This window comes from Triticum urartu, chromosome 3A, assembly GCF_056163025.1.
Source record: "Triticum urartu cultivar PI428250 chromosome 3A, HENAU_Tu73, whole genome shotgun sequence".
Classification (NCBI taxonomy): domain Eukaryota; kingdom Viridiplantae; phylum Streptophyta; class Magnoliopsida; order Poales; family Poaceae; genus Triticum; species Triticum urartu.
The window spans coordinates 493515796-493527558 of record NC_141875.1 but is presented as its reverse complement, the minus strand read 5'-3'; the positions used below and the strand labels follow the sequence as shown (position 1 = coordinate 493527558).

At 42.9% G+C, this 11763-nt stretch overlaps 3 protein-coding genes across 3 annotated transcripts; all 3 read right to left on the bottom strand.

The window, feature by feature from the left end:
* LOC147980238 (uncharacterized) lies at window positions 1–1221 on the bottom strand. Its single transcript, XM_087515527.1, has 2 exons — window positions 1151–1221; window positions 1–427 (listed from the first exon to the last, which is right to left on the bottom strand). Exons 1-2 carry the CDS (start codon window positions 1219–1221, stop codon window positions 1–3), a joined length of 498 nt encoding a protein of 165 aa, XP_087371653.1.
* A 2175-nt stretch (window positions 1222–3396) lies between these two features.
* On the bottom strand, window positions 3397–4835 carry LOC147980237 (uncharacterized). Its single transcript, XM_087515526.1, has 3 exons — window positions 4489–4835; window positions 3732–3826; window positions 3397–3635 (listed from the first exon to the last, which is right to left on the bottom strand). Exons 1-3 carry the CDS (start codon window positions 4833–4835, stop codon window positions 3397–3399), a joined length of 681 nt encoding a protein of 226 aa, XP_087371652.1.
* A 2007-nt stretch (window positions 4836–6842) lies between these two features.
* Window positions 6843–10930, bottom strand: LOC147980236 (protein FAR1-RELATED SEQUENCE 5-like). Its single transcript, XM_087515525.1, has 7 exons — window positions 10859–10930; window positions 10058–10126; window positions 8941–9434; window positions 8466–8810; window positions 7825–8191; window positions 7445–7709; window positions 6843–7339 (listed from the first exon to the last, which is right to left on the bottom strand). Exons 1-7 carry the CDS (start codon window positions 10928–10930, stop codon window positions 6843–6845), a joined length of 2109 nt encoding a protein of 702 aa, XP_087371651.1.
* Between the last annotated feature and the right edge of the window lie 833 nt (window positions 10931–11763).

Genomic DNA, 11763 nt, shown 5'->3' with positions numbered 1-11763 from the left:
TCATGCATCTTCATCCGCGAAGTTGCAGTGGTAGTAGGGGTCAGCCTCCTGCTCTTTTGAAATATCCCAACCTGTCACGATGTTGTCGATTGTCTTCCATGACTTGTACGTTGTGTACGCATCTATTCCTGCGTACGTGATGAGGTTGTCTGGCAGCGGGCTGTTCCCCCACAGTTTGTGGTCTGCCCTGTTCATCTTCTTCTTCATGCCTTCGCAGAATGGGTAGATGACGCCGCCTGCAACATCGGCCAAGGGGTCGTAGTATTTTCTGGTCTTTGGATCTTTCCACTTGCGCTGCATGTCGATGAAGTTGTTGGGGTTGATTTCCAAACCAGACTCCTGCAGCATCCGCTTGTCACCTCCAATGCTGAAATCAACAAATGTGTACAATTTCTCCTCCCACAGGAAGTCTTTGAGGCGCTTGGGCCTGCAAGGGGGGAGACACACACTTATAGATTAGTCTTCTTTTTTGAGGATTTAATTCTTCTGCTTTTTTTGTTTTACAAGTGATAATCTATGAGGTAGATGCTTATATATTATGAGTCATGCATGAATGTAGTTCAGAAACTAGTACACAAAGTCCTAAAATTAAATTCAACTACACCATGTTATTTTTTCTTTTTTGCTATGTTCTTTCCTTTACCAAATGCTTCACCAAATTAGAGAATCATTTTACCAGAGTCAATGATAGATGCACTGCTTGATTCAAGTTTAGTTTTCTTTTTTGTTGAATAAAAGACCTATACCAGTGCTTGATACATCTTTGTGCATTAATTCTATATCAAGTTCAAAAATTAGTTTGAGAAACATGTGCATCAAGATATGGACCTATACCACTTCACCAAAGATCTTTTAATACATCAATTCTATAAACTATACTAGTGCATCAAGATCAGAATCTATGCTAGTTCATCAAGTTCAGAAATTAATTTGGTGCATAAAGTTCAAAATGCTATGAACTTTTTTTCAGATGCTAATCTGGTGAAACAATCCACTTCACAGTTTCAGAAATGCATTTAACTTGATAAACATGTAATCGTGTATCCACTTCATAGACTATAGTAGCTCATCTAGTTGGGAAACAATTTTTAATTAAGTTTTTAGTGACTAGTACTGGTACAACAGATGAATGAACAGTAGTATGGGTTACCATTTTGTGGCTGCTGCGATGTGGTACACCAAGCAGAGTTCCTCGACGCACAACTGCAGGACTGCCGCCATTTGTGGAGGTTTTTCCTCGTCGGTGTACTCCACATCAACTCCGATGAAGCTCGGTTACAAGCCGCCGCCCTTCATCCTGAGCCTGCTCATCATCTCGTCGACCTTGTCTGGTTCGCTGGTACAGACGATCTCCAGCGTCTCCTTGCCGTGGAGCTCAACCCCTGATTAGTCTCTATGGTTGTACTGGTGCACTGATTAGTCTTGTCAAGCTGTACTTACGATCTGCTAAATCCCACTTGCACGTCTCTGTGGTTGTGATGATGGCATTTTGCACTGTTTAGGTGACGTATGGATCTGTGATGTTTTTCCGTGTGGATGTTTAAGTATTGTTTTTCTATTGAAGCCTTTATACACTAGTGTATGTCAAAACATTTTTTCAGTGCCCTGGGAGTTGTTGCTCAAAACTTGTACTTATTTTATTTTCATCTGTACAAACCTAAGTTCGGCCTTTATAGTTTTTGTATTCTCATTTTTACTGCACTTATGTTTTAGTACTGTGTGAACTGAATTGTAATTTCAAACAGCGCATGGGTTTGAAATTTGATGTCACAGTGGTGCGAGTGGCCTGACTGATCCTGCTGTTTTAGTACTGATGTTGTATGTATGTTTGAACTGATTTTTTTATAACTTAGGTTGGGGGTGGGGGTTTGAGATTATTTTACGAGCAGATCGTTCGTTGTGGTGTGGACAGATTATATATAAATAATAAATTTAGCAGAATTGACAAATAAATTCTATTTGAACTTTTTGAATTTTAGTAGTTGAACTTGTCAGTTTTTATATAAATAAGAAATTTAGCATAATTGACAAACATTATATGTTTGAACTTTTAGTTTTTTAGTAGTTGAACTTGTCACTTTTTATATAAATAAGATTTTTAGCATAATTGACAAACATTATATGTTTTGAACTTTTTTAGTTTTAGTAGTTGAACTTGTCAGTTTTTATGTAAATAAGAATTTTAGCATAATTGACAAACATTATATGTTTTGAACTTTTTTAGTTTTAGTAGTTGAACTTGAAAGTAATATTTAATTCTGTTTTTTAAATTATGTACATTTAACAAAAAGGCTATTAAGTTTTGTTCTTTTTAGAGGTTCATTGTTTTTGTATCATATTTTTTTCCTTTTTTCTTGTAGAGGTTAATTGACAAACATTTTTCTTCTTGTTTATATTTCTTTGTCCCGCCCTCTGGTTTGTATAGCTGGGCTTATTTGGTGGGGTGTTTTGTTGACGACGTAGAGGCTATTGGGCCGTTTTCCAGCCCAGATAGCTCGTCCGCGTGCCTGTGCAGTGCGTCGTGCGCGTGCGCTCTGGGTTTAGTCCCACCTCGCTAGTCGAGGGGGCTCCGAACCTTTTTATAAGCGCAGCCGATGCTCACCAGTCGAACTCCTCTGAACACTTACCTGAGTGCTTATACACGGCGCTCGCTCTCTCTCTTGACCTGTGGGCCCTGGTCGACGGGTCCTGCGTTGTGCGGATTACTGGGGATTCGCCCACGGGCTCAAGTTCAAGTATCTAGCATTGTTAGGGCCTGCTCCTGACCTTGGGCGGTCAATTTTTTCGTTTTGTTTGAATCTAGTACTTGACTCCTCCAGTAACTTGGACTCATACTTTTTGTTCTAGTTCTTCTCAGTTTTGTGTGAGTGTAATCTTTTTCATTTGAGTTTTTTGCCTTCTTTTTTGTGTTTGTTTTTGTGATTATTCTCAAGTGTCTTCTGGTGTCATTTTCAGAACTATGGTACTTGCGTGTAGACTGAGTTGTACTGATAGTGCATTCATAGTAGCGCTTACGGACTGATGCTTCTTTTTACTTTTTATTGTAGTAAGTATGTAATGTCCGATCAAGTGTACTGAGTTGTACTGACATGGAACGACGTTGTGTGATTAGTTGCATCGTAACTAGTACTTTAGAGCAACGACAATGTTCCATTCAGAAGCTACTTTTTCAATTTTGAAATGATGGATTAACAACATATGAAGCTACCAAACCAAACTTATATAATGAGATAAGCAAAACATTGTACTTGATGACATAACTAAACTTGTTCAAACATGACAAGCACGACATAATCATACTGGTTCAACCCAGCAAGAGCAAACTACTAATTTGAAATAACAAGATAAAAGGCAAGCACAAGCGGAAGTAAAACGAAGGCAGGCTCTGATCTATCTTCATCTCATAAAGGGGCAATAAGGGTGGTCGTAGAAGTTGTTAGCCTCCCGCTCTTTCGCAAATTCCGAACCATCTGTGATGTAGTCGATCATGAACAATGACTTATACGCGGCGTACGCATCTACTCCTGCATACTCGATGAGGTTGTCTGGCAGCTCGTTTGTCCCCCACAGTTTGTAGTCTTCCTGCGTGTTGATCTTGTTCTTCATGCCTTTGTAGAATGGGTGGATGACGCTGGCTGCAACATCAGTCAAGGAGTCGTACTCTTTTCCGGTGTATGGAACTCTCCACTTGCGCTGAATGTCGATGAACTTGTTGGGGTTGATCTACATACCGGACAACTTCAGCTTCTCTTTGTCACTTTCAATGCTGAAACTGGCAAATGTGAACAACTTGTCATGCTGCAGCATGTTGGTCAGGCGCTTGGGCCTGCAAGGGCAGAGACATTTTGAATATTAGCATTACTTTGATGTTTGAATTATTCATTTTTGTTTTGTTTCACAAGTGATGAATCCATGAAGTAGTTGTTTATGTAGGATAAACAATGGATGAATGTACTTCAAAAACTAGTAAAGAAAGTTCTGAAATTAAATTAAGTACATCACGTTATTCTTCTTCTTGGATTATACATAGTTTCAGTCAATGTTGTATGTTCCGCATTGGTACTAGTTTAGTCTACTTTTGTTGAAATAGGATAACACAGAACCAGTGCTTCACCAAGTCCTTAGTTTATTTTCTTACGAAAATAACATTACATCAAATTCAGAAAATACTTCACTACATCAAGTTCAGAAATATCTTTTTTAATACATCGAGTACATAGACTACTCTATTGTATCAACTCCATAAACTACACTAGTCGATCAACTTCAGAATTTAATCTTCCGCAAGATTTTCCAAATAGTAATCCAGTGTATCAGGTTCAAAAATACATTTATAGTATATCTACTTGAGAAAATGCAGTAGTGCGTCCACTTTTCACAAACCACACTAGTACATCTAGTTGGGAAACAAGTGTGATTAAAATTTTAGGATACAGTACTAATAAAACAGATAAACCATATGCAGGGCAAATGAGTAGGATTGCTCACCATTTTGTGGCCGCTGCGATGTGGTACACCAAGCAGAGTTCGTCGACGCACAACTGCAGGACTACCGCCATCTGGGGAGGTTCATCTTCGTTGGTGTAGTGCACACCAACACCGATGATCCTACGAATCCTGCCGCCAAGCTTCCTCCAGAGCCTGGAGATCACCTCGTCGGCCTTGTCTGGTTCGCTGGTGCAGATGATCTCCAGCGTCTCCTTGCCGTGGAGCTCAACCCCTTTGAGCGTTCTGGTGTAGTCGCGCTTCTCGCCGCGGACGTTAATGCCGACGAGGTTGCTCCTCTTATTCGACGTCTCGGCATGATGACGCTTGGCGGACGGTTCCTCCACCATTGCCTTCCTCCGGCGACTATGGGCTTTGGAGAGAGACGCTGGAGGTTTGTGTGCAGTGGAAATGGAAGCGGCAATGGTGGTTTGTGGGAACGAGGGAGAGATGGAAGACAATGGGGTATTTTTTCAGTGCGCCGACGGTGGTGTGTGGGAGGCGGTTCGTCGGGGGCGTGTGTGTAGTGGTCGTGGGGGTCGCCGTTTGCACTTCGTCGTGGCAACCGCCCAGTGGGTGGCGTGGGTGGTGGCGTGGAAGAACTAACCGTACAAGTTAAATGGTTTTTACTGTTGAACTGACTTGTCTTGTCAAGCTGTACTTATGACCTGCAAAACCCCACTTGCACGTCTCTGCGGTGGTGATGATGGCATTTTATTGTGGCACCGATTCGTATAGTCAAGCTGTACTTATCAGCTGCTTATCCCACTTGCACGTGTCAGCGTCGGTGTTGGTGGAGGTCTGAACTCCTCTACTGTCGTACTCGGACTAGTGATTGAAGTGTAATTGAATGTACCAAATACCAGCGATACTATGTGTGGTGCTAATGTTTTTTTTAAAACAATTTTTGTATTTTTTAAAGGATTGTTTATATCAAGATAACCTGTGAGTATTTTTTACAGATAAATTAGATTTTCACCAGTTCAGGATGTATTATATTCGCATTTTGCTTGAGGTAATTATTTTTATGTACTGATGGTCTTTCTGAATTGGGACTGGTAGGAGCAGGCATAGCTTTGTTTTTTTAAAACGATTTTTTTTCAATCATTCACTGGTGTGTTTGTTATTACTATGCCTTTTGTACTGCCGACTGAGAGTTATCAGTACTGATGTAATACAAGAGTTTAAATTTTTCCTTGACATTTTTTTTGCTGAGTTACTGGTTGACAGTAGCGTTTTGCGTCAGATATATCAAGACTAGTTTTTTCAATTTTATTTTTGACTACATTCAAAAGGATTATCAAATGGTTTAAATAATAATGTCACTGCTTCAGCGGGCACAAATCAGAAATTATATCAGTACTGATGTGTACTCTGCCTTGTACTGATGACTGAGAGTTATCAGTACTGATATGCTACAAGATTTTAAAATTTTCCTTGACATATTTTTTTCCTGAGTTACTGGTTCACAGTAGCCTTTTGCGTCGGATATATCCAGATAAGTTTTTTCAAACGTATTTTGTGACTGCATTCAAAATGATTATCAAATGGTTTACATAATAATGTCACTGCTCCAGCGGGCACAAATCGGAAACTAAAAAATAACTTTAGTTCTGATCGAGAAATTGACGATAAAGCTAAATAAGTTTTGGTAAACGACAGTGTTTTGTGAAATGCTTCCTCATTGTGTGCTGATTCAACTGAGACTACAAGGTTATTTTTTAGTTGACGCAACAGGATAACCACTATGTATTGTTCAGTCTTGAGCTTCTCCTAACTGTCCCCCAATGTTGTGCCTTGCCGGCGCTCTTTCTAGGTTGAGCCTTGGCAGCTTCATCGTCAGTTTCAGTTTCCTCGCCCCCGACAATGTCATCTTTATTGTCTTCGTCTGATTGGCTGTCATTCTCATCAAACTCTTCTTCTTCATCGTCTTCATTTGATTGCTTGGAACTCTATACCTTGCCCTGTTTATGTTCAGCTCCACTGACCTCCTTGCCCACTTTGCACGTGCGGGCATTATGTCCGTCAGTTCCGCCACACTTGCGGCAAGTGTAGCTATTACGTGTGTTGTCTCCATTGGTAGAAAGCTGGGTGGCTCCAATCTGCTTGTTCTTGTTGATAGTGGCATCTGTGCGGAGTGGGCATGTGCGGTAGTTATGGTTGCTCACGACGTTGCAGAATCCGCATGCCCTTACCCCGAGGGGTTTGCCATCCGGGCCAAATTCCATGCGCTTGATGGGGCGTGGTGGCTTTTTGGCTGCTGCTTGCGTCTTGCTCTTCCTCCCCTTTGGGTTTGAGAATATTGGGGGTTTAATCACCCTTTCCTGCTGCTGGTGGTAGGATGTGCTATTGTCATGTCATTCGCCTACAGCACCATCAAGCTCATGATCTCGCATGTGAGTTTGTCGGTGCTCATGAGTGTGCACACAGGCAAGCTCCGGTTGCTGCTGCTCCTCTTCCTCGTTCTCAAACGGGTCAATAGCTCCCACATGGTTCATCTCGGACAACATTGTAGCAATATCCTGCTCAATGGCTTCATTGTCCGCGACACCTTCATTTTCAGCAGAATGCATGGCGTCGAGTTCTTGTTCAAGTTTGTCCATGACGACCCGCGTCCTTGCCATTTGCTCTTGGCTTCTCAAGCTTTTTCTGTGCACCCTCATATTCAGCGTCAGCAGTGAGCTTTCAATGCAGTATTGGGATGCCTTGTTTGACGCTACTATCCTCAAGTCATTTCTGTCAAATGTTGGCTGGATGTTCGGGCATTTGGTGTATCTCCTGAGTATGTATTTCTCTGGAACGCTTTCAGCCTTAATTGTCTGCATCATGCACAGGACATGCACGCAGAAAAGACCTGTATTTGTTTTTGGAAGAGGTGCATGTTTTTTGTCATTTCATTCGAACAAAAACTTTGCAAAAAAAGTAGTACAGTATGTAACATCTTTTTTGTAGTCCTCACCTGTGTGGTCCCATAGCCTGCACTCGCACTCATATGTTTCTCCCACGGGGTATGCAACCACCTGGAACGCGTGTTGAGCCCACACAGACAGTTTTTGCGGGTGGTTGTAGCGCACTAGGTACTTTGTGGGCTCTTCCGTCTCTGTCGCCATGAAGAGAGTGCTCACTTTTAGCCTATCTCTGATCTCGCTGTACACAGCTCGTGTGTACAGCTTTGCCATCTGGGTGTCAAACCCATAGAAGGTCAGCGTGTTTTGTTCCTTCTGCTGATGCAAGAATGATGACCAAATTGTTAGTTTTCTTGCAGGAAAAACTTCTAATAAAGTTTTTACTTTAGTAAGCATGTAATTTTTTGTCTTACGACAAGTGATAGAGCTATACCTGGTTACCCATTGTCTCCTGGTTCTCTGTCTGCCTCCTGGTTTTGAGGCAGGAGTTTACCTGGCTGACAAACCGGTGTAGGTTATGTCTCTCATTTACGTAGTTCTTCTTGAGCACATAGTTCATTCTTTCACTTCGCTGTGTGGATGTCATTTTGGCGCAGAAAATTTCTTTGAAGTAGGCTGATATCCATTTCTCACGCTCGTTCCACATGCCCACCATTGTGGCATCATCGTGGAGGTTGTATTTATCCATGAGTCTTTTCCAGGCATCCTCAAACTCAGTTGGCATGAGGGGCCAGTTGAGAATTGATGTGAATTCATCCTTAAGGTCCTCGTGCAGGAAATACAGGTACGCGAGGTGTTCCCTGTACTTCTTCATAATGTGTCAGCAGCATAGCTTATGTACTGTGTTCTTGAAAACATCTATGATCACCAAAGCCATGGCCTGGCACTGGTCTGGTAATGAGAAAATAGACTGGGAGTGGTCAGTAGATGGTTGTGCATATATACCAATACAACTGACACAACATTTTTACTGTGTTATTTTCCTTTTCTTTTTTGGTAGGGGGGTGGTGGTTGGGGGTGTTTTTAGCGGGTGTACCCGTGAGAATGCATGTAGGAGCCTTCCTTCTCATGCACCGTAAAAATGTCCTGAACGGCCACTTGAATGAATCTGCATCCTCATCTCTTATCAGGGCAAAACCAAAGAATGCAGTTTGTAAGTGGTTGTTAGTTCCGACAAACACCCCAAGTGGCATATGGTACTTGTTTGTCTTGTATGTTGTGTCAAACGCTACGTAGTCCCCGAAGTCCTGATACGCTCCTCGGCAGCTTGCGTTCGCCCAGAATATGTTCTTAACTCTGTCGGACTCATCGAGTTGCATGTCAGAGAAGAATTCCCTGCTTATAGCTTTCATCTCCCTAAAGAAGTTGACAGTCTTTAGGACATCATCCACATCATCAATCCTTGAATTCTTTGCTTTCCTGCATATAAAAAGTTCATTGAAAAATGCATGTTGAACTGGCGTCAGGTCATGTGTTTCTTGATATGTTTGTACTGACAGAGGAAAAAAGACGTAGGCAGTTTATGGGAGGAAAACAAGTTTGTACTTACAGGTTAATCAGGTCTTTGGCATTCATTTCGAGGAAGTAGCTACCAGGGTCATCACCGCCCAGAATGCTCATGATTTGCGCGTGTTCAATGCCTTTGAACTGCAGGTACTTGACGTACTCCAAGATTGTTTTGTCAAAGTTTTTGTGGGAGTGCAAGAAGACAAGCATTTCTGCGGTGAGCTGTAGCCTGTGGTTGTGTTCCCAGACTATCTCTTTTACGACAAATGTTCCATCCTTTTCCTTCTTCAGCCTCATTTTAGCCCCGCAGTTAGTTCTGGCTGTCGTCTTGTTACGCTGTCTATTTGCTTCAGACACCTTTGATTCATAAACTCCATGGCACGTGCAATAAAGGTAGGCTCTGGTCTTAAACTTGGGGCCTTCCCTAACAGCAAAACCAGCGTGCTTTGCATATACGTTGTAGAAGTTCTTAGTCTCTTCGAAAGTTTCAAACCTCATCTCTAGCCTTGGCAGAACATAAGCTTCAATGTCAGGTGGCTGCACACAACAGTGACAAAACAAAAATGTTAGATGGGGTGGTCACAGCACCATGGTATGGACTGTGCTTGTATTTTTTTTTCTATATGGATACCTACATGTGAATAGCTCTGCGCTGCCTCTGGTGTTTGTTGTTCTCCCTGGTTTATGGGCGCCGGTGGTGTCACCCTTGGCACATGCAACAATGCATCTCTTGGAGGGAGCAACGATGACAAAGATCTCCATCTCTTGTTGTACGGACGTCTCTCCTCAGATTCATTGTGATGTTGCTCCTGTCTATATGGCTCATATCTTGTACTTTTGAACCTGCTAGAGTGGCCAAAATTTCTGTCTTTTTGCCCTGGTCTTCCCGTCGCAACTGCTTTTGCAGCACGGATGATTGATGTTGACGGAGCGACTGGTGGAAGCCTTCTTGTCCTTGGGTTTTTGCATGCGCTGGGGAAGGAAAACATTTGTTGTTGGTGATATTGTTGGCCTAGTTGCAACCAAGTAGCGGCAAAGCTTGCATTCCCAGACATTGCTGTTTGCTGTATAGAAGGACCTGTCCGTGCTTCTGATGATTGCGGTGTATCTTCAAATCTGCCTGTACTGTTGAAATATCCAGGCGGTATTTCTGGTGTTACCCAACCAGGTGGTGCCCCATATCTGTTTTGCTCATGAAATGCTTGCTGCGTGTGCCGCCTTGCATGCTTCTGCAAACAACATTCAAAAGTTTTTGGGATTAATCTGGTTTTGTTTTCAGTCGAACTGATGAACGTTCATGTTCAAACACGGATGTACTGGTGTACTGTTTTTTAGCACCGTTTTGTAAACTGGACATTGAACTCATGCATGACTTCTCCTTTGTTCTTATGTAACTTATGCAACTACACTAGAAGTACTCCTAGTTTATGTATCATTGAACTTACTCTGTAACTGTGGCACTCTCTCGTCACTATCTACCTGGACTGACGCATATGTGCTATTTTTTTAACTTGAACTGAAGATAGCATATTAGATGCACTGACAGTAACCTCGACATCCTAATCGTGCATCAATGCATATACATTACAAGTACTGCTAGCTTATGTATCATTGAACTTATTGTGTTGCAATTTTATAATTTTTTTGGTAACAGTTTTGTTACTCGTTCGAACTGACGCAATTACATGACTTGTACTCTTAGGAATAAGAACATACAACTCTCAGCGGTAGCTGAACCTTGTCACTATACCTGGACTGACGCATATGTGTTATTTTTTTTTAACTTGAACTGAAGATAGCATATTAGATGCACTGACAGTAACCTCGACATCCTAATCGTGCATCAAGTGGCAGGGGTGTCAATGAACTGATGCTAGCATTTGCAATGTACCATCGTGTTCTTCTTCATAGCAGGACTGACGAACTGATGGAATGACACAAACGTGGGGAGCAGACATTACCTCCAGTGTACTGTCTTCTTCTTCTACCCCTCGTGGGCGTCTTACTGGCATGTTCTTGCGAGGTGGCACCATTGACGCAACACCTGCTTGTGGTGGACGTCTGGCGAAGAGGTTCGTAGAGGAAGCACCTTGCGGGGATAACTGCCCTGGAGAAGGAGACCCGGCGACGGAGGGAGGCAGGAGGCGGGGATGACGGCTCCGACGATGGATCCGGCGACGGAGGGAGGCAGGAGGCGGGGATCACGGCCCTGTCGATGGATCCTGTGGCGGAGCGAGACAGGAGGCGGGGATCACGACCCCGACGATGGATCCGACGATGGAGGGAGGCAGGAGGCGGGGATGACGACCCCGACGATGGTTCCGGCGACAGAAGGAACGAGGAGGCGGTGGCGGATCCGTCGTCGGCCAATCACGGCGCCGCGGGCTCCCTCGCTCCGGCTTCCGCCGTCGCTCGCTCACCCGCGACGGCTGCCTCCGGCAGTAGGAAGCGAGTCGGATTGGGGCTTGGTCGGTCGTGGACGCGCCGCGCCTTATAGGGGGCGAGGGTAACAGAATAATATTCTGTTACCGGTAACAGAATAGCCCAGCCCTTTATATATATATTGTCATATGATCTCTTATGCTAAAGTAACAATTCAATCACAATATCAAGTATGAATCATAAACTTCATTGAGAACCAACAAACTCTAATCTCAATCATTGAGGCAATTGCAATTTACCATAACATAGGAAAGAGTCAATATAAGAGCTTTTCAGCAAGTCCACATACTCAACCATCTTTTAGTCCATCACAATTGCTAACACTCACGCAATATTTATGTGTATGAAGTTTTAATCGGACATAGAGAAAGATAGGGGCTTATAGTTTTGCCTCCCAACGTTTTACCTCAAGGGTAATGTCAAC

Bases quoted from the DNA above. Each gene is read 5' to 3' on its own strand.
- LOC147980238 (XM_087515527.1), bottom strand. From the start codon at position 1,221: ATGGCGGCAGTCCTGCAGTTGTGCGTCGAGGAACTCTGCTTGGTGTAC. The intron at 428-1,150 runs GTAACCCATACT...CCCCCCTTGCAG, and splicing joins ATCGCAGCAGCCACAAAATG to GCCCAAGCGCCTCAAAGACT.
- LOC147980237 (XM_087515526.1), bottom strand. From the start codon at position 4,835: ATGGTGGAGGAACCGTCCGCCAAGCGTCATCATGCCGAGACGTCGAAT. The intron at 3,827-4,488 runs GTGAGCAATCCT...CTGCCCTTGCAG, and splicing joins ATCGCAGCGGCCACAAAATG to GCCCAAGCGCCTGACCAACA. The intron at 3,636-3,731 runs GTATGTAGATCA...CTGATGTTGCAG, and splicing joins AGAGAAGCTGAAGTTGTCCG to CCAGCGTCATCCACCCATTC.
- LOC147980236 (XM_087515525.1), bottom strand. From the start codon at position 10,930: ATGGTGCCACCTCGCAAGAACATGCCAGTAAGACGCCCACGAGGGGTA. The intron at 9,435-10,057 runs GTAACACCAGAA...TGTTGTGTGCAG, and splicing joins ATGGGGCACCACCTGGTTGG to CCACCTGACATTGAAGCTTA. The intron at 8,811-8,940 runs GTAAGTACAAAC...TTTTATATGCAG, and splicing joins GCCAAAGACCTGATTAACCT to GAAAGCAAAGAATTCAAGGA.